Below are 20837 nucleotides of genomic sequence, written 5' to 3'. Positions count from 1 at the left end.
AGTACCTTTATTAGTTGGTTAGTTGTTACCACTACTCCTTCAATTATTTGCATTCCACCACAAATTTTCTTTATCACATTATCATGAATTTTCATTAGTTACAAAAAGGCTACTCTTTAATCTAGCAACAAGCTTTGTATAATCTAATTGTTAATCCTTACAAAACTATTTTTTGAGGATTGTGTAAACATGTTAGTTCAGCTGACCTGGGGCCACATTTGGAAATCATAGCTGAATGGTCAGTGTGACGGACTGCCGTCCTAAGGGGCCCGGGTTCGCCTCTCGGCTGGGTCGGGGATTTTCTCCGCTCAGGGACTGGGTGTTGTGTTGTCTTCATCATCATTTCATCCCCATGTGGTGCGCAGGTCGCCCAATGTGGCGTCGAATGTAATAAGACCTGTACCAAGGCGGCCGGACCTGCCCCGTAAGGGGCTTCCCGGCCAATGATGCCAAACACTCATTTCCATTTGGAAATTATGAAATTTCAAAGACTTTAAAGGACTGTTAACAACTATATTGGTTGCTCATGACAAAAGCATATAAAAATCAGGATTAAAACTCAGCCATACAACACACAGGTGACAGCAGAACAGGCCTACAATGGATAACAGAAAACAGCTTAATTTCATGAATTCTCATGTTATGAAACAAGAAAAGGATAGATTGCTACTCTCTACACAGAATAGGCACTGAGTCACAGACAACCACAATGAAAAAGAATTCACACAAGCACAGCTCCCATACACGGCCACTGCCATCTCCAGCCATTAAGGTGAGAGAAGGAGATTGGTGTTTAATGTTACATTGAGGACATTAGAGACGGAGCATAAGTTCAGATTAGGGAAGGCTGGGGAAGGAAATTGGCTGTGCCTTTTCAAAGGATTTGCCTGAAGTGATCTAGGGAAATCACGGGCAACCTAAATCAGGATGGCTGGATGCGGGTGTGAACTACTGTCCAGTGTGCTAACAACTGAGCCACCTCGCTTGGTCCCAGCCATTAAGGGCCGACTATGACTGCATCTGAGATGAGCAGCAATCTTGGCTGGGGCAGGCAGTGGAGATGTGGAAGGGGTGGGGGATGGGGTGAAGCAGCGCAACCTAAATCAGGATGGCTGGATGCGGGTGTGAACCACTGTCCAGTGTGCTAACAACTGCGCCACCTCGCTTGGTCCCAGCCATTAAGGGCCGACTATGACTGCATCTGAGATGAGCAGCAATCTTGGCTGGGGCAGGTAGTGGAGATGTGGAAGGGGTGGGGGATGAGGTGAAGCAGGGGTAGCAGTGTGGGGGGAGTACTATTGCTGCCTGTGACAGCAAGGAAGGACATGTTTGGGATCGAATAGGGCTGCTAGGTGGAGCATTAGGAGACTGTGTTGGGGGAGGAGAAAAAATGGAGAAGAGCGAAGAAGAGAAGGGGAAAGGACTAAGTACATATCCCCACCCACAATTATTTCTCCTTTGAATGCATCACCTACAAACAAATCCTTGGTACAGCACTTGGCAACCACATGGCAGCATCCTATGCTAACCTATTCATGGACTACAAGAGGAATCTTTCCTAGCCACCCCCAGAGTCCCAAATCCCTCACATGGTTCAAATTCATTGATGGTGTCTTCATAATCTGGATTGAGTGTGAGAACACCTTAACCATGTTCCTGTGGAGTCTTAACACCTTCTCCCCCATTCATTTCACCTGGTCATCCTCAGTCCACTAAGCCCCCTACCTTGAAATTGACCACCACCTCAGAGATGGCTACATCAATAGATCTGTCAACATTAAACTTAACAACCACCAACAATATTTCCACTTCGATAGCTACCACCCATTCCACAGCAAGAAGTCCCTTCCATACAACCCAGCCAACCATGACATTTTTGAGGACTGTTTTATACAGAAAAAACAAACGTGTATATTAAACTATGCTATTATACTTGGATGCCTCTGCCTTAATCTACATTTCAAGATAATTTTCATTAATATTAAGGCAACTATCACAGCCAATAACGAATTTCTGAATTCCATCCTGATACTAGATTTGCCAATCACTTTTGAACAGCTGTTTTGAAAGCACGACTTCCGGTAATGTAGATGATCTGCAATGATTTGTAAATACACCTCTCGAAACTCGAGGAAATTCATTAGACAAGGATGAAACAGTAAAGCATCCGTTTTCTTGAACTTTTACATTGCTTTGAGCATGAAGTCTTCGGTGATGGCAGATGGTCATGCAGTCTGCACTATAGTGGTGGCAGAAAATGTAACAGCGACATAAATAAACAACAAACTCAGTTCGACAATTTTGTACCCAGAAGGATATTTTATTGTGCAAGGCCTTATTCCACATAGTTTCAATAATTTCTGTCTTATGGAAACATCACCTCGTTCATAAGACTGACTAAATAAAACACTTTTCAGCAAATGTGAAGCAACAGAAAATTCCGTAAAGCTTACATCTTGCAGAAGCCTCCTCAAAAGTCTTTGAATTCTTACACTAGCTTTCTTGTATGTTTAATTCTGAGTGATATATGTGGCTAATAACAAAAGTCAGTTTCAAATTAATAGTGATTTGTAAAAGACTAAAATACAAAACAAACTAATATAAGGAATCTTTCTCTGACCTACACAAGGTGGTAGAAGCTTTTTTTAATAAGCTATCTGTAGAGATGCAGCTTCAATCCTGAATAAAAATTAAACATATCAGCCTAAAAACTACACAATTGTCTATATGCAAGAACTCCAATATTTTATTAGCACCAAGGGAAAAAGTAAATTTGATTTTTTTAATGGAACTCATTTCTTAAGTAATGTAGCATAGTGGGTATTTTTTGAAAGTTATCAGTCTAGTCATGTAAATAACAAACAAGTGGTAGCACATAAACACCAGAAACTTAGCAGCATTGAGAAAGCAACAGCTTTTTCAACGCTGCAGGTTTTCTGTTAATTTTAATATGCGGATTTGCAATCTGTGAAAGCAGATAATATGTTAATAATAATCACTACCACCAACATGCAGTTTTCAGTCACTGGCAGGGTTTGCTTGGTACTCAAGTCTCTCCGCCTTCTCTGTCTTACCACAATTTCTATTTTGGATTTCAGAATGCTTTTTTCCCCACCATTTAGCCACCTGTCCCTTGGCCTTACCCTTAGTCTCTTGCTCTCCATCTTCGTGTTGTGCATCTCCCAAGGCATCCTCATCTCGTCCATTCTCTTCACATGCCTATATCATTTTAATTTTTTTCCACGATCTTCTCTTGTAGGGGTTCCTCGTGTGTTATCTCCCTAACACTCTCATTTTCATATTTTCTATTTCTGTTACTGCTATGTAATTTTTAGGACAGAATGGGTTCAACACACGGAAACTAGAAAATATAGCTGTGAATTACCCTGCAGAGAGAAATTTTTATACATAATCTTTTCTTGGTAATATGAAATGCCATAACTATCAAGATCCTATGTCTACCTAGAAGGAAATGTAATAAACAGATATTTCTGAACATAACTTCAAACCTAAAGCATATCTTGTGGAGAAGGTCTATTAAGTATAGATTTTATAATCCTCAATAATACATCTCCAGTGAGTACAAGTTTAATCAGCTTAATGAAATAATAATGGAGAAGAAAACATTTTTTCAACATCTCACTGAATATTTGTACCTTTTTATTGCAAATTATAAATTCACTGTTCTGAGTAACTTTTTTACAGTGACAAATGTTAAAAGCTCTTGTGCACTTAGTACAGGGCAAACTGAACGAAAAATGGTCAATAAAATTATTGCTGATGTGTGGCATCATGACAAAATCCAAGGCGCCTGGGAAGCTTATTCATCAGGGGGAAAACCACTCCACAAAAACTAGACATTTTGCATATTTGTTTTTCGTTTTGTAACTGTAACCAACAATACTACACTGCAGTCATGTGTGTCATCTATGCTTATGAGAAATACTGTTCCCTTATTGTATGGCAGACAAGGAAAGTTCAAATAACTTAAAGGACACAAAGCAGCTGTTTGGATGCTGTTACGGAGAAATGTTTCAGCATGGACAGGAGTAAGAGCAAGAGGACAATCACAGAGGCATACCTGAATGTTACAAAAGGCAAAGCAAAATGAAACAGGATAAACAAAATGCATTCTGTGATGCATAAACAAACCTGTATTTTTTTCAATTGTTGTCTGAGATCTTCGACTTCGGCTCGGGCCTTCTTCTCTGCTGCCATAAGCTGCACCTTGTCTCTTTGTTCTTTACTAACACCTTTATACATATCCAGAAGCAATTTCATCTCCTTCTGGTCATTCAGTGCTTTCCTTGAAAATGATGATCATGAAATTAGTAGATAAGACTAACAGGTAACCAAACATGCAATATATTTCACTGGAGGGTACAGTGTGTAATCACAATACAGGAAGACTTACTGCAACAAGAACAGAAGGGATATGGTATAGAAAATGTGCATAGGTGGATTGCACGCTCTAAAATAAGACTATAGCACACACATATGTAGATGAGGCAGTCTTTTGGCAGCCATTCTTGTTTGAATTGTTTGGCAGATGTCAACTTGGATGCTGGGAGCAACTGTATTTGACTTCATACATGCTCTTGCGGGTTTCTCTTGCCTGAATCGCATTGTCATTTAATTATCCGATGCAGGACCATGCCACATGAACATGAGCCCGTAAGATGTGTACAAGTGAAGCTAGATTCCAAGGAACGTGTCGTGAGTGTGAATCATTATGTTTGTTACAGTAGTAGAGAAATATTTTCATTAGCAGTTAATCAGGATGGAAATCTTGCTGGTTTCACGTACTATGACATGAGCTCCACTCATCTCCCATTCAGTTCCAATACAATATGTTTCACAGTAAACTTTACTACTGGTAGCTGTTCCACCACTGACAGCATTTTTGCCACTCTCCTTCCAAAGTACGTTCTCCTCATTATCATTACACTACTGGACACTCAGTACTTCTTGAACCCTCTGACGATAGAATCTGGTGATTCGTATGCCAGGAATAGAGAATCCACTGACACATAAGACTGACTGATGGCCTTTTAATCTTGTGAAATCGAGAAAGTCCATCATCCTCTTCTAAAATCTAATTGGAATAGTGTTTTTGGATACAGTCTTTAAAAGGCTTGTGTACAACATCAAGCACCAGCAATTCAACTTTATTTCAGGTGTGAGGTGATTTTAAAGGCATCCAACGCTAGCACAGGTCTCTTAATAAGCAGTGTACAAGGCCTGTGATTCCACACAGTAGTTAGCCAGACAATCATTAACTCTGTTGTCAATCAGCCTTTCTCTTGGAAACAAATTGTTAATGGCTTAGGGGAAATTTTGCTTTGGTGAAGTTTTATGCTTCCAAATAACATAAGGGCAAGATTTTTTTCCCACTGCAGAAATTGTTAACACTGTGATAATTCTTTGTTATGTATTTGCAGTTGTTCTCAATGAGATACTTTTCACTCCTTTACGTTCCACTGGTATACTGCTCGGCATGTCCCAAAAGACAGGCGTCTTGTCTGCCCTGCCAGTCCAATGTAAGAGGTGAGAGTCTTGCTTCCACAACTGGGTTACGTGCTTTTGGCAGTTGAAGAATTTATTAGTAAAATCTTCTGGCAGCTTCTGTACTAGCAAAGAACTTTTCAGATAAAGGAGCCACTTACATAAATCTGTGGCACCATCAATAATCCCACAAATTTTGTCTGTGGAATGTACAAGATTTCCTTCCAAAGTCTTTGACTGGATTATTTGTTGAGAGAGAAAGACAGAGAGAGAGAGAGAGAGAGAGAGAGAGAGAGAGAGGGCACGTATTACATGTTTCCTTTTATTTTGTACGATGAAAAGCACCCTAGCATCAAGTTCAGGATATTTACCCACTTTGGCTGCCTGTATGATTTCATTGAAGAAACGAAAATTTGGAGCTTATTCTTCAATGCAGTTCAATGTCGCAGATTAGATTCGTCCACAACATACTCATTGCTACCTTCTCTATTACACGTATTCTTTGCAATTGGCACATTTCAAATTTGCATCATCACTTATCCTAGTTCCAAAGTATCTTCATTTCATTTTGATGTTGTGACTCACTGGTAGAGACTTAAATTCTTCCCTTCAGTTAGAGGAAAACTGTTTCTGCCCTGTTATGTAAAATAACAGAAATATGAACACAATAACAGTTACTATCTAAATGAAACTTCAGGAACCAATCATGGTTAAACTGTTACCCAATGACTAATTCTGAAAAAGAAATGAACTGTACAGTTGAAGTTCGCAAGACATTCAAATTACCTGATGATTGTATGGACACAGGGATAAGCTGCAACCTAATTTTTTAAAGGTCGAATTTTGATGAAAAGTGTTCAGGCCAATATGGTACTATCTCAGAAAAGTTATTCAGTAAAATATAAAGTTTGTATTACAACGAAAATATGAATAATGTTTATATTAAGTGCTAGATAAAAGGCTCCCATCTCTGTCAGGGATGACAGTAATACTTACATATTGTCAACAATAGCAAATATGTCATGCAGCAGCCAGCAGACACAAATTAAAAATATTTGAGAGGTGGTATTTATTTATTTATTTCCATCTTCGAGCATTTTGCCTGCTACTTATGTCCAGAATTTTTACAAATTAAATAATACACAATGATACATAATAATAATAATAATAAGTAATAATATAACATGATGTTGTTGTGGTCTTCAGTCCTGAGACTGGTTTGATGCAGCTCTCCATGCTACTCTATCCTGTGCAAGCTTCTTCATCTCCCAGTACCTACTGCAACCTACATCCTTCTGAATCTGCTTAGTGTATTCATCTCTTGGTCTCCCTCTACGATTTTTACCGTCCACGCTGCCATCCAATGCTAAATTTGTGATCCCTTGATGCCTCAAAACATGTCCTACCAACCGATCCCTTCTTCTAGTCAAGTTGTGCCACAAACTTCTCTTCTCCCCAATCCTATTCAATACCTCCTCATTAGTTACATGATCTACCCACCTTATCTTCAGCATTCTTCTGTAGCACCACATTTCAAAAGCTTCTATTCTCTTCTTGTCCAAACTGGTTATCGTCCATGTTTCACTTCCATACATGGCTACACTCCATACAAATACTTTCAGAAACGACTTCCTGACACTTAAATCTATACTCGATGTTAACAAATTTCTCTTCTTCAGAAACGATTTCCTTGCCATTGCCAGTCTGCATTTTCTATCCTCTTTACTTTGACAATCATCAGTTATTTTACTCCCTAAATAGCAAAACTCCTTTACTACTTTAAGTGTCACATTTCCTAATCTAATCCCCTCAGCATCACCCGATTTAATTTGACTACATTCCATTATCCTCGTTTTGCTTTTGTTGATGTTCATCTTATATCCTCCTTTCAAGACACTGTCCATTCCGTTCAACTGCTCTTCCAAGTCCTTTGCTGTCTCTGACAGAATTACAATGTCATCGGCGAACCTCAAAGTTTTTACTTCTTCTCCATGAATTTTAATACCTACTCCGAATTTTTCTTTTGTTTCCTTTACTGCTTGCTCAATATACAGATTGAATAACATCAGGGAGAGGCTACAACCCTGTCTCACTCCTTTCCCAACCACTGCTACCCTTTCATGCCCCTCGACTCTTATAACTGCCATCTGGTTTCTGTACAAATTGTAAATAGCCTTTCGCTCCCTGTATTTTACCCCTGCCACCTTCAGAATTTGAAAGAGAGTATTCCAGTTAACGTTGTCAAAAGCTTTCTCTAAGTCTACAAATGCTAGAAACGTAGGTTTGCATTTTCTTAATCTTTCTTCTAAGATAAGCCGTAAGGTTAGTATTGCCTCACGTGTTCCCACATTTCTAAGGAATCCAAACTGATCTTCGCCGAGGTCAGCTTCTACCAGTTTTTCCATTCGTCTGTACAGAATTCGCGTTAGTATTTTGCAGCTGTGACTTATTAAACTGATAGTTCGGTAATTTTCACATCTGTCAACACTTGCTTTCTTTGGGATTGGAGTTGTTATATTCTTCTAGAAGTCTGAGGGTATTTTGCCTGTCTCATACATCTTGCTCACCAGATGGTAGAGTTTTGTCATGACTGGCTCTCCCAAGGCCATCAGTAGTTCTAATGGAATGTTGTCTACTCCCGGGGCCTTGTTTCGACTCAGGTCTTTCAGTGCTCTGTCAAACTCTTCACGCAGTATCTTATCTCCCATTTCATCTTCATCTACATCCTCTTCCATTTCCATAATATTGTCCTCAAATACATCACCCTTGTATAAACCCTCTATATACTCCTTCCACCTTTCTGCCTTCCCTTCTTTGCTTAGAACTGGGTTGCCATCTGAGCTCTTGATATTCATACAAGTGGTTCTCTTCTCTCCAAAGGTCTGTTTAATTTTCCTGTAGGCAGTATCTATCTTACCCCTAGTGAGGCAAGCCTCTACATCCTTACATTTGTCCTCTAGCCATCCCTGCTTAGCCATTTTGCACTTCCTGTCGATCTCATTTTTGAGACGCTTCTATTCCTTTTTACCTGCTTCATTTACTGCATTTTTATATTTTCTCCTTTCATCAATTAAATTCAATATTTCTTCAGTTACCCAAGGATTTCTACTAGCCCTCGTTTTTTTACCTACTTGATCCTGTGCTGCCTTCACTACTTCATCCCTCAGAGCTACTCATTCTTCTTCTACTGTATTTCTTTCCCCATTCCTGTCAACTGTTCCCTTACACTCTCCCTGAAACTCTGTACAACCTCTGGTTTAGTCAGTTTATCCAGGTCCCATCTCCTTAAATTCCCACTTTTTTGCAGTTTCTTCAGTTTTAATCTACAGTTCAAAACCAGTAGATTGTGGTCAGAGTCCATATCTGCCCCTGGAAATGTCTTGCAATTTAAAACCTGGTTCCTAAATCTCTGTCTTACCATTATGTAATCTATCTGATACCTTTTAGTATCTCCAGGATTCTTCCAGGTATACAACCTTCTTTCATGATTCTTGAACCAAGTGTTAGCTATGATTAAGTTATGCTCTGTGCGAAATTCTACAAGGCGGCTTCCTCTTTCATTTCTTCCCCCCAATCCATATTCACCTACTATGTTTCCTTCTCTCCCTTTTCCTACTGATGAATTCCAGTCACCCATGACTATTAAATTTTCGTCTCCCTTCACTACCTGAATAATTTCTTTTATCTCGTCATACATTTCATCAATTTCTTCATCATCTGCAGAGCTAGTTGGCTTATAAACTTGTACTACTGTAGTACGCATGGGCTTTGTGTCTATCTTGGCCACAATAATGTGTTCACTATGCTGTTTGTAGTAGCTAACCCGCACTCCTATTTTTTTATTCATTATTAAACCTACTCCTGCATTACCCCTATCTGATTTTGTATTTATAACCCTGTAATCACCTGACTAAAAGTCTTGTTCCTCCTGCCACCAAACTTCACTAATTCCCACTATATCTAACTTTAACCTATCCATTTCCCTTTTTAAATTTTCTAACCTACCTGCCCGATTAAGGGATCTGACATTCCACGCTCCGATCCGTAGAATGCCAGTTTTCTTTCTCCTGATAACGACGTCCTCTTGAGTAGTCCCCGCCCGGAGATCCGAATGGAGGACTATTTTACCTCCGGAATATTTTACCCAAGAGGACGCCATCATCATTTAATCACACAGTAAAGCTGCATGTCCTCGGGAGAAATTACGACTGTAGTTTCCCCTTGCTTTCAGTCGTTCGCAGTACCAGCACAGCAAGGCCGTTTTGGTTAATGTTACAAGGCCAGATCAGTCAATCATCCAGACTGTTGCCCCTGCAACTACTGAAAAGGCTGCTGCCCCTCTTCAGGAACCCCATGTTTGTCTGGCCTCTCAACAGATACCCCTCCGTTGTGGTTGCACCTACGGTACGGCCATCTGTATCGCTGAGGCACGCAAGCCTCCCCACCAACGGCAAGGTCCATGGTTCATAGTAATAAAGATAACAAATCATACGGATTTGCATAGAAACATACAAATATAAGTTAAAATTTGAGACGATCTTTTGCACATTCAAAGAATCAGTCTATGATAAGAAGCCTTCTTTTTAAACTTATTTTTCGCAACAATTCAGGATGTTTTCAATGAGGTAGTATGCAATTCTGGTGGCAGTGCACTGAAAAGTTTAACACCAAAGGATTGTAGTTATTATGAGTCTTGATTAGTCTAGTAAATGGCTGGTCAATGATTTCTTTGTGACTTGTTATGATAATGAAGTGATTGCCTTAATTTGTAGCTCTCTTGGTTTTTTCCTCAGTAACTAGCAAGCTAAGAATAAACAATGATGGGATTGAAACTTCTTGGCAGATTAAAACTGTGTGCCGGACCGAGACTCGAGCTTGGGACCTCTGCCTTTCGCAGGCAAGTGCTCTACCATCTGAGCTACCCAAGCACGACTCACGCCCTGTCCTCACAGCTTTACTTCTGCCAGTATCTCGTCTCCTACCTTCCAAACTTTACAGAAGCTCTCCTGTGAACCTGTGAGGACGGGGCATGAGTCGTGCTTGGGTAGCTCAGATGGTTAGTGATTAGCAAGGTCGCCAGATCTCTCCCCAACTGAGAATCTGTCATGGTCTTCCTCTACAGCTTATTCAATATATAGATTTAATAACACTGAGAATAAGACTACAATCCTGTCTCACCCCCTTCTCAATCACAGTTTCTTTTTCATTTCTTTCGACCGTTATAACTAAATCTGCTTTCTGGACATGTTGTGAATAACCTTTCACTCCCTATACTTCCCTCCTGCAACCTACAATATTTCACAGTGTGTACTCCATTCAACAGTGTCAAAAGCTTTCTCTACATCAATAAATACTATAAATGTAGGTTTGCCTTTGTTCAACTAATTTTCCAGGGTAAGTCACAGGGTCAGTTTGCCTCACATGTTCCATAACCGAAACTGATCTTCCACAATGATGGCTTCTCTTACTTTTTCTATTCTTCTGTAAATAATGTGTCAGTATTCTGCAACAATGACTTAGTAAATTGATGGTTTGACAGCATTCATACCTCGCAGTACTTGCCTTCTCTGGAATTGGAATTATTACGTTCTTTAGAGGTCTGTGGGTACTCTGCCTGTCTCATACACCTTGCGTACCAGGTGGAGTAGTTTTATAACTGCTACCTCTCCCAGGGGTCTCAAATATTATGAGGGAATGTCATATACTCCATGGGTCTTGTTGCAACATTCATTTCCCTTTATTAGCCCTTTGTTATCCATCTGTTGTATCACTCAGCTTTCCGTTCTTTGCTTAGTAGTTGCTTGACATCTGAATCCTTGATATTCTTACAATTGCTTCTGTTTCCTCAAAAGGTCTCTCAAATTTTGCTATAGGTGGTTCCGCCAGTCATGCATGTTTCTACAGTCTTGCATTTGTCCTCTATCCATATCTGCTTCGCCATCTTGCACTTTCTATTAAACTCATTTTTAGACACATGTACTCACTTTCTCCTACATCAGTAGCTGCATTTTTATTTTTTCTTCTTTTGTCACTTAATTAAATTCAGTATCTCCTTGTTATTCAAGGTTTTGTCCAGCCTCTCCACAAATACTGTATACAGTATGATATTCTCTCATTCTGTAGGGGGAAAAAAATCAGTAGAGAAACATTAAGAATGTACATAAAAAGCAATAAAATGTAAGAAATGCTTTTTTTTCTTTGTAGTGGTATCAGTGCATGTTAAAACATATGGTGTCCACATGAGCTCAAGCTGCTTAGTGTCGAAGTCTAAATGCTCACACAACATTTTAATTCAAAATTGGTTATTCTCACAGAAATATGTAGTGCAACGAAAAATGTATTGAGACTACATTTTGCACTACATGAAACATGTGGTCTCCTATGAGAAGGGGACAGAGGGAGTGGGGTGCGGGGGAGAGGGGGGGGGGGGGGGAGGGGGGGGGGAGCAGCAGCACGCTTTCATAGGGCCTACTTTGAATTTATTCTGAACTAGCTGAGAAATATCTGCTTTGTTTGGTCTTTATGTAAATTTCTTTTTTGAGGTAATTAGGGTGAAAAGGAGGGAGGGGTAGTTTTAATGTTCAAAATCACTCTTAAGTATTCGGCAACACCCTCATTTGAAATAAAGTACTCGGTCACACACTTATTCATTTCCATATAGAATGCTGCCAAAGGATTACAACACTCTGGAAAATTCTAGAACATTCCCAAGCCTTCTGGAAGCTCCTATAAGATTCTGGAAGCTTCTACAACATTTTCCAACATTCTCAGACAGTCTTTGAACCTAATGCCTACAGTTGCAAACCAAAATCTTCATAGATAGGGGACTGAGGATACAATACCACATAACTGACAAGGCGCTGCAGGGGTGGGTAGCAGAGTTGTAGCAGCACGCACGGACAAACCATGCTTACATTTACAAGCCTTTTCCCCCACAGCTTGGCCTGCATAGATGCCTTCAACACCTATAGTGAACACACATCCTCCTCCGCTTTTCTCTGTCCATTTTCTCCACCCCCTCTCTCTTACCACATCATCCTTTCCCTTTTCCTTTTCCATCTGCACACTACCCCTCTACAGCTTGCACCTGCCTCATTTATCTCCCCCTCCTCCCCTCTCTCCATTTCCTCCTCCACCTAGCTCCCTCCATCTCGTCCTCTATCCATGTGAACCTGTTCCCACCCACACTCATCAGCAACTGCAACACAGTTGCATAAAGCAGACTGATACTACTGCTACTACAACAACATGTCTGTCATGCAGGGCAGTATACAAATCAGGGACCTGAAAAGCATTCATTTGCTCCAGGTGTAAAGGCCACCATGCAAAGTAGGATGATAAAGCAGGTCAATAGTAGTCCAACATAACATGCCTGTCATGCAAAGCAGTCTACATGTCGGGGCCTGGAGAACCGTTTCTTGTCCATGACAAGTAGGCTACCCAGCAAAGCAAGCTGAATTGGCAGGATGGTACTATTCCTAAAGAACATTCCAGCTGTGTAGGGCAACCTGTATGGCTCTAGCTGGGGGGGAGGGGGAACCCAATAACAATATGTTTTGCCCATTTTCCTACTCATATTGGTGCTAAGGAGTTAGAAACCAAAAAGTGGTCATACTCTTGAGGCCTGCTGTTTCTGTGCCAAATTTGGTTGAAATTGATCCAGGGGTTTGGGAGAAGATCTCAGATATACAAACACATGCACTACACTATATCTATAAACAGATGTTGATTTTCATTTACACATCTGAATATATGTCAACTTCAAAGTGATTTCTGCCGTAGAGCAGCACAGCACTCAAAACATACAACCACTGACTACTACTCCATCCTGCAGACAAAGCTATCTGATAAAACAAAATGTTCAAAATTGGTAATTGTGAAGAACAATAAACCGTTCAAAAACATACCACAGCTAATAAGGTATAAAGGTATTCATTTTTGAGGTGCCCTCGAGACTTTTGTGGGAAGCAAGATCAAATAAATTGTTCGCATTATACACTGATCAAACAGATACCTATCGATATAAAACAGTCCAGGCGATAACAGCATCACCTGGCGAGGTATGAATGCTAGTCAGACACATGCACCGTGCATGTAGTATCAGCAATGTTCTCCTTGTACAGAATAGAGGTGCCATCTATCTGAGTTTGACCAACGGCGGATTGTTATGGCCCAGAGGCTCGGCACAAACATTTCATAAACTCCATTACTTGTTGGGTGTTCAAGGAGTGCTGTGGTGAGTGTCTTCTACATATGGAGAAACCATATCCAGATGTCATGGGGTTGGGTGGCTAACCTAATTACAAATGTCAGACGCCAAAGGCTGGGCAGACAGGTAAAACAGAAAAGGCGGCAAACTGTGGCGGAACTAACATCAGACTTTAATGCCGGGCACAGTAAACGTGTGTGTGAACACAAAGTGCAGCTAACACTCCTAATGAAGGGCCCCCGCAGCCGATGACCCATGCATGTGCCAATATTAGCACCATGACATCAGCAACTACAGCTAAAATGGGCACCTGTCCATCGGCACTGGATGTTGGCATAGTGGCAGAGTGTCTGGTGAATCCCAATAGCTTCTTCACCTGCTGATGGGCAGACGCAAATCTGTCATCTTCCAGGGGAACAGTTCCTTGACACCTATACTGAGGGAAGCACACAAGCTGGCAGCGACTCCCATTACGCTCTGGGGGACATTTCATGTGGGCATCGATGGGTCCAGAGGAGCTCATGCAAGACACCACGATGGTCAAGGAGCTTTGTACAGTGGGTGGTACACCCCTTCATGTCGATCATTTTTCCCAATGGCAGTGGCATTTTTCAAGATGATAATGCACCGTGTCACAAGGACAGGAGTGAGATGGAGTGGTTTGTGGAACACAGTAGCGAGTTCCAATTGATGTGCTGGCTCCCCAAATTGCGAGATCTGAACCCGATCAAACACATCTGGAATGTGACTGAACATTGTGTCAGAACACATCACCCCCTCCCTGGAATTTGTGGGAATTCAGTGACTTTTGTGTGTGCAGACGTGATGCCAGCTCCTTCCACTGATCAATCCAGGCCTCAATGCTTCCATGCCATGGTGTATCGCCGCTGTTATCTGTGCCAAATATTGACATATTTGCTATTAAGAAGGTGGTTACAATGTCATGGCTGATCAGTGTGTGCTACATGTCATAGCTGAATTAATTTAGATTCACCTCTCAAGTCAAAGTGTACACTGCAGTCCCCACATAAGCCACCAACGTAGCTGATGTATTACAGCTCACAAACACTAACAAACTGTTAAATTTTCCTATTCAGTTGTGTGTGCCACATGAAGTTTATTTTTAATATACACTGTAAAAGCCTTTTAATCCAAGGGCCAAGAGGGCTGCACAACCATTGCCTTTTTCATGTAATGCAGGAATTACTCAGACGTATAAAATAAGTATTTCAGAGTCTCTTCTAACATCCTATGTTCCCTGTAACTGAAGACCAACAACAACAATGTGCAGATGAAAATATAGTAAAACCTCACGTTTTACACTTTTGCAGGAAAGTGTAAATAGCAGAAAATTACTTTTACACACAAATGCACAAGTTCGTGAACACAATGGTAGTTCATACATATTGGTGGTGGTGGTGGTGGTGGTGGTGGTGGTGGTGGTGGGGGGGGGGGGGGGGGGGGGACAGAATTATAGTTTAATTCCTTCTGCTATTCCAGTTCACTAATACATTTAAATGATCTTCTAAAGACACACAAAATATATAGTAATAGTCTGAAAGCAATTTCAAGACATAGAAGACAAGAAGTATATCTTACTTCGAATTATAAAAAGTATTTCATTGTATGCTAAAATTATTTATTAGGAAAATATGCAAAACACATGACAGCAGCTGGGCAATGGGTGATACTGACTGAGTACATAGAGTAGAGCACCCAATGACAGAAATGCATTCTATGTCTTCCTGAAGCTAAATGCGTGTGCGTATTTAGAAATGTGGCAGCATAATGAAATCTAATTTTGTAGGACATGATATAGAGTGAAATGTACAATTTAATTTTAATTGAGCTGTCAGGTTGCATCCTAACCAACACTTTGGAAAATGACGACTTGTGTGCAACAATAACGACTGTATTTTAATTGTTTACATTTTGCTATTAGTTCCCAACAAAACCACCGCTTTGAAAATAGCCACATATTCTAAAAAAGCAGAACCCCTTCTATATCCAAATCCGAGGACTACATTTGAGTACTGAAACTGTCATCTGCTAACCTGATAAAAAGGCGATCAACAACAGCATCCATGAAGCAATCCAAAAACCGTATTTTCTCTTTCTGTGAAGTGCTGTTCTGCATTTTGCCAGCATTCGACAGTGGTGGTTGACAAAGCTTCGAACATTAATTCTGGTATGCCTGGCAGCTTAAATGTTTTGTTACTTCTCACTATAAATCCCTTAAATTGGATTCACATCAATTCTACTGAGGCCAGATTGCAATGGTACGGAAGCAACCTCAAAGATGCAGCATTTGAAAGGTGTGCTTGATATTGTGAAAATTTTTGTTTCCCACATTTCTATGATGCTTATCACTCTGTTGCGTGTGAGATCATATCTGCAGTATAAAATAATGAAGATAGTCCAAATAAAGAGTAAAACACACCTTTATAACACTGAGATTCAAACCAGACACCCACACAATACTCAATTATTAGACTCCAATGCTACAGCTTTAGCCATGCGTCCTGTATCAAAAATGTGTTCTACTTAGTCAATAATGTGTTCCGCTTAAAAAAAGTTGCTTGAAAAATTATAGAGCCAGTTTTATCTGTAATCTTGTGGAAAACATTAAGAACAACTTGTTTCTCATCATTTTTAATGGTGTTCCATGTGTGTGCTTCACTACGAAGCAGGAAGCAGTGTCAGACATTTTCTCGGTCTGTATTAACAGTGCAACAATCAGAGCACAACTAATGTTTACAGAGACTATGACAGTATACAATTTTTGGAATAAAAACTAAAGTATGAAGATGAAAAACCTTGATGGCTGTTAATACATTAGATCTTAAAGTTTCATGTCCAATGACAAATTAATAAGATATCTAATACATAAAATGGACTTTCTTCTACTACCTTTGTACATGTCCTATGGCTGCTGACCAATCATACGTTTGTATTTGTTTACATCTGGTTTATTTTTAGATGAACAAAACAAGGACTTACATGTTAGTGCAAAGTCTAATCCATGTTAAATTTAGTTTGTGTGACAGACCCACCTAATACGCTGTGGATTTCATTTTAAAGGAAACTGATGGAGCTGTCTCATTGGATGCTGGTGACAATCTCAAAGTACAAAACAGAGGTTTGAGGACCTAGTGGGTGATTTGCTGTGCCACTCAAGTAAGTATAGAAGCCCTCAACAGAATGTTGAATGATGACCACAAGGTGGTAAAAGTCCGTACTCTGTTCTTTAGTCTGTGAGGGATATCCAGAGACATTGTTGTCTTCAAATTTGCCATCAACATTTGGAACAATTTGCAAATATTCTCTATGTGGCTGATATGCATACCATGTTCTTGTAAAAGAACACAAATTACAAAACTACTTCCTCTGACACCATATATACATGATACTGAGATCCTTGCAGATATCACTAAATACAGACCAACTATCCACATTATCATTAAGACCCGTTTCAAATCATGGAAATTACACATGCCATGCCCACTGCAATGCGAGTTATTTTTGCTGAAGAAGCTAACATCATCAAATTAATTATGATTGGTGATGAAAAATCAACAACTCTGAAGTATGCACAGCATTCTAGCTCTAATCCCAAGATTGAGGAACCATACAATAACTCATTTTTAGCCAATACTTGTTAAGAAATTAGTTATTTTTGTCATTCAGCAGTGCAAAGAGAGACATACAGTTTCAAAAAGGATGCATTCAAAACACATTATTTCCTTTGGGGGAAAGCACACTGTTGCAGCATGTCTCTGTTTTTGTAGCTATTACTGTTGTAGTGTTCAGTTCAATGACTGGACTGATACAGGTCTCTCTATGTATAAGTCTGTTCATCTCTGCAATTCTCCAAAATACATCCATTTGAACCTACTGACTGTATTCAAGCATTGATCTCTCTCTATAATGTATACCTCTCACACTTCTCTGTTATCAATTTCATTATTTTTTCATGTCTCAGAACACGTATTATCAACATATCCTATCTTTAGTTAAATTGTGCGGTACGTTTATTTCCTCCTTGATTTGATGCAGTACCTGTCCATCATTATTATCCAATGCTTCGTTTTACTTTTATTGATGTTCACCTTATGATCTCTTTTCAAGTTACTACTCACTCCATGTATTGATCTTCCAAATTCTTTTTATCTCTGACAAAATTTTTGAAAGATCTTACAGCTTTTATTTTACCTCTATGAACAACTCTCTGTGTACACACACTAACATTGGCATTACGCAACCACCTCCTCTCACCACCCCTTTTGAACTACTGTCAAGTCTCTCATGCCCTTTCACTCTTATAAATGGAATTTAGTTTCTGAAGAACTTTTAGTTAAAGTATCACTCCCCATATTTTATTCATGATAATACTGGAACTTAAAAGAATATACTCTAGTAAGCATTGTTAAAAGCATTTTATTTATCTACAAATGCTATAAATGTAGGCTCAACTTTCTTCAGTCTTTGTAATTAGTGCAGTCAGTACTGTCTCGTGTGGTCCTACATTTGTCTTAAAACCAAACCAGCCCAGTATGGCTTCTACAAGTTGCTTCAAACTTATGTAGATAACTAATGTTACACCTTGTCACCTTGACTTATTACACTGATGATTCAGTAATACAAACCTTTATCAGCACCTGTCTACTTAGGTACTCGGATTTTTACATTTGTCTTGAAGTCTAGGGTTATTTGGCCTCTCTCATATCCTACATATCTGGTGAAATAGTTCTGCCATGGTCATGGCCTTGGTTGTTTCAGACTAAGGTCTAGACAGTAAGCAGTGTCAATTTTTCTTGAGAAATCTCTAATGATAACAGTCTCATAATTACTCTGGACTAGAAGTAGTTCACTAAAGTAGTATCTACTATTGTGAAAATGCCGGAGCATGCAGTTACTGCCAACAACAGAGCAGGTGACTTTGAAGCCAATGGTTTGTATGCTCCCAAAATACTAGCAATATTTTGTTACTACTACAAGAGCAGAATTTCATGGGGTTGGAAACATAGTATTTTAAAACATGTACAGAGTCAAAGGCAGAAGCTGGAGCATTCCAATGTGCCAATGAAGTGGCAGAGTTTGATTAGCAGCACATCTGAAGTGGCTAAGAAGAAAACAGACAATGAATATCTGACTCAAGGACCATAAAAATATTGTTGAAAGTAACTTTTCACTCTGTAGCGTGGAAAACTATAAATTAAGTAATAAATTTTGCAGTACTAGTATTGTAGTTCCAGTGCAGCAACAAATCAAACTTTTAAAAAATTCAGATACAAAAGGGTGTATGTGGGGAGGGGGGAAATGAAGTAGTTGTCCCTACAACACAAAAATGGAGAAAAGTAAAATGTTGGAGCAACTAAGTTGCAATGATCTACAAGGGGCAGTCATATGAAATGAGACACATGGAAAAAAGTCAAAAAATTATTTATTGTTTCAAAAGTAACCATCATTAACTGTTAATACATTTATTCCACAGAGAGACAAGGCAGCCATTGCCTTCATGAAAAAATGTTATGCAGTTGCCTGCTATAACTACCTCTCTCAATGGTATTACCAACAGTAGTCTGTAAAATACACTGCTGGTGGGGTGCGGTGGGTTGGGTTGGGGTGGGGTGGGGTGGGGTGGGGTGCAGTGGGAGATTTGTACACCTGGAAAGATTATGATGACAGCTTATGCCACTTGGGGAATATTAGACACACTGATAATTGTTTCAACATTGTACACCAACAGATAGCACCATCTGTGTCTACCCTTTAATGGAGAAAGTTCACAACCAGAAGGCTCGGTTGGTGCTAATGTGTGAAGCAAGCAGGCAACCATGCCATAGTGATGCATTTGCGCTTCCTACAGCCAAATGAACGAGTTAGAAAGGGGTCAACATGTCGTCTTCCAAGTGGCGGGATGGTCATTTTGGAGACTTGCCACACAAGTTGGATATGCTGTGTTGGTTGTGCAATGACACTGGTATCAGTGGTCACATGGACATTCTCACATTCACAGACAATGTTCTTGACATCCAAGCAGCACAGACAGCCACCAAGATTGTCATGTCGCAAGGACAGCAATGCCAGTTCGTACAGCTACCACAGCACACATAACAGGGCTTTTGGACTCATTCGTGTCAATACAAACCATTGTGGACAGGCTATTAGCTGTGGGACTTCGAGGACACACACCTCTAGCCCGTATTCCATGAAATGGCACACCGCGGTCTTCACTGATGAAAGCAGATTCTGCCTCCATGCCAATGATGATCATTTGCTTGTATGACGTAGACCTGGTGAGTGCTGTCTTGTAGAGTGCATTCATCCCAGACACATAGACACCACCATAGGCCTTACAGTCTACAGTGTGATAAGTTACAACTCTCATTCACTTTTGGTGTATATGGAGGGGACACTAACCAGCACTCAGTATGTGCAGAAAGTTACTGGACCTGTTGTTCTGCCATTCTTGCAACAGGAAGGTGGCGTATTGTTCCAACAGGATAATACTCGTCCACAAACTGCCCATGAAACTAAATATGCTCTGCAAGATGTGCAGCAACTTCTCCTGCCAGCACAATCTCCGGACTAGTTCCCAATAGAGCACATGTGGGATATTATGGGATGAGAAGAGACTCGGGCGATCGTCAACCAACAACCCTTACAGAGCTATGTGAACAGATGAAGCGGGATGACATAATGTACCCCAGGACAGTATTCACCAACTGTACGATCGACCGGACACCAGAGTCAGCACCTGCATTGCTGCCCCTGGAGATTACATCATGTACTAATATGGGAGTTTCAGCATTGGTCGATACCTGGTTCCTCAGAACAGCTTGTACTACTGATCTATAAATGTAATTATTTCACGTATTCCATATGTACTGTTGCAACAATAAATCTCGAGTGAAAAGGGGTACTAATTTTTCCCCCCAGCAGTTTAATCATCCCACAAATTCGACAAATCATTGCCTTCTTGCATAATAAAATCAGTCCACTGAAAGGTACTTATATAAAACCTTGGTTCATTTATCTTTTTAAGGGCTTCAGTGATGGGTGGTTCGTGGTGTGTGTTCCTGTAGTCATGTCCTAGTTCATGAACCACGGGCAACGTATG

General features: G+C 40.1%; 1 protein-coding gene across 3 annotated transcripts in view; it reads right to left on the bottom strand.

The window, feature by feature from the left end:
• Positions 1-20837, bottom strand: part of LOC124613811 (E3 ubiquitin-protein ligase Bre1) — a 286869-nt gene that overhangs the window by 78002 nt on the left and 188030 nt on the right. For all 3 annotated transcript variants that reach the window (XM_047142534.1, XM_047142541.1, XM_047142548.1), the window contains exon 12: positions 4153-4306. In XM_047142534.1, coding sequence (XP_046998490.1) covers positions 4153-4306 — 154 coding nt within the window. The remainder of the gene's footprint in view (positions 1-4152; positions 4307-20837) is intronic.

This window comes from Schistocerca americana, chromosome 1, assembly GCF_021461395.2.
Source record: "Schistocerca americana isolate TAMUIC-IGC-003095 chromosome 1, iqSchAmer2.1, whole genome shotgun sequence".
Classification (NCBI taxonomy): domain Eukaryota; kingdom Metazoa; phylum Arthropoda; class Insecta; order Orthoptera; family Acrididae; genus Schistocerca; species Schistocerca americana.
The sequence above is the reverse complement of the archived record's forward strand: the minus strand, read 5'-3'. Positions and strand labels throughout refer to the sequence as shown.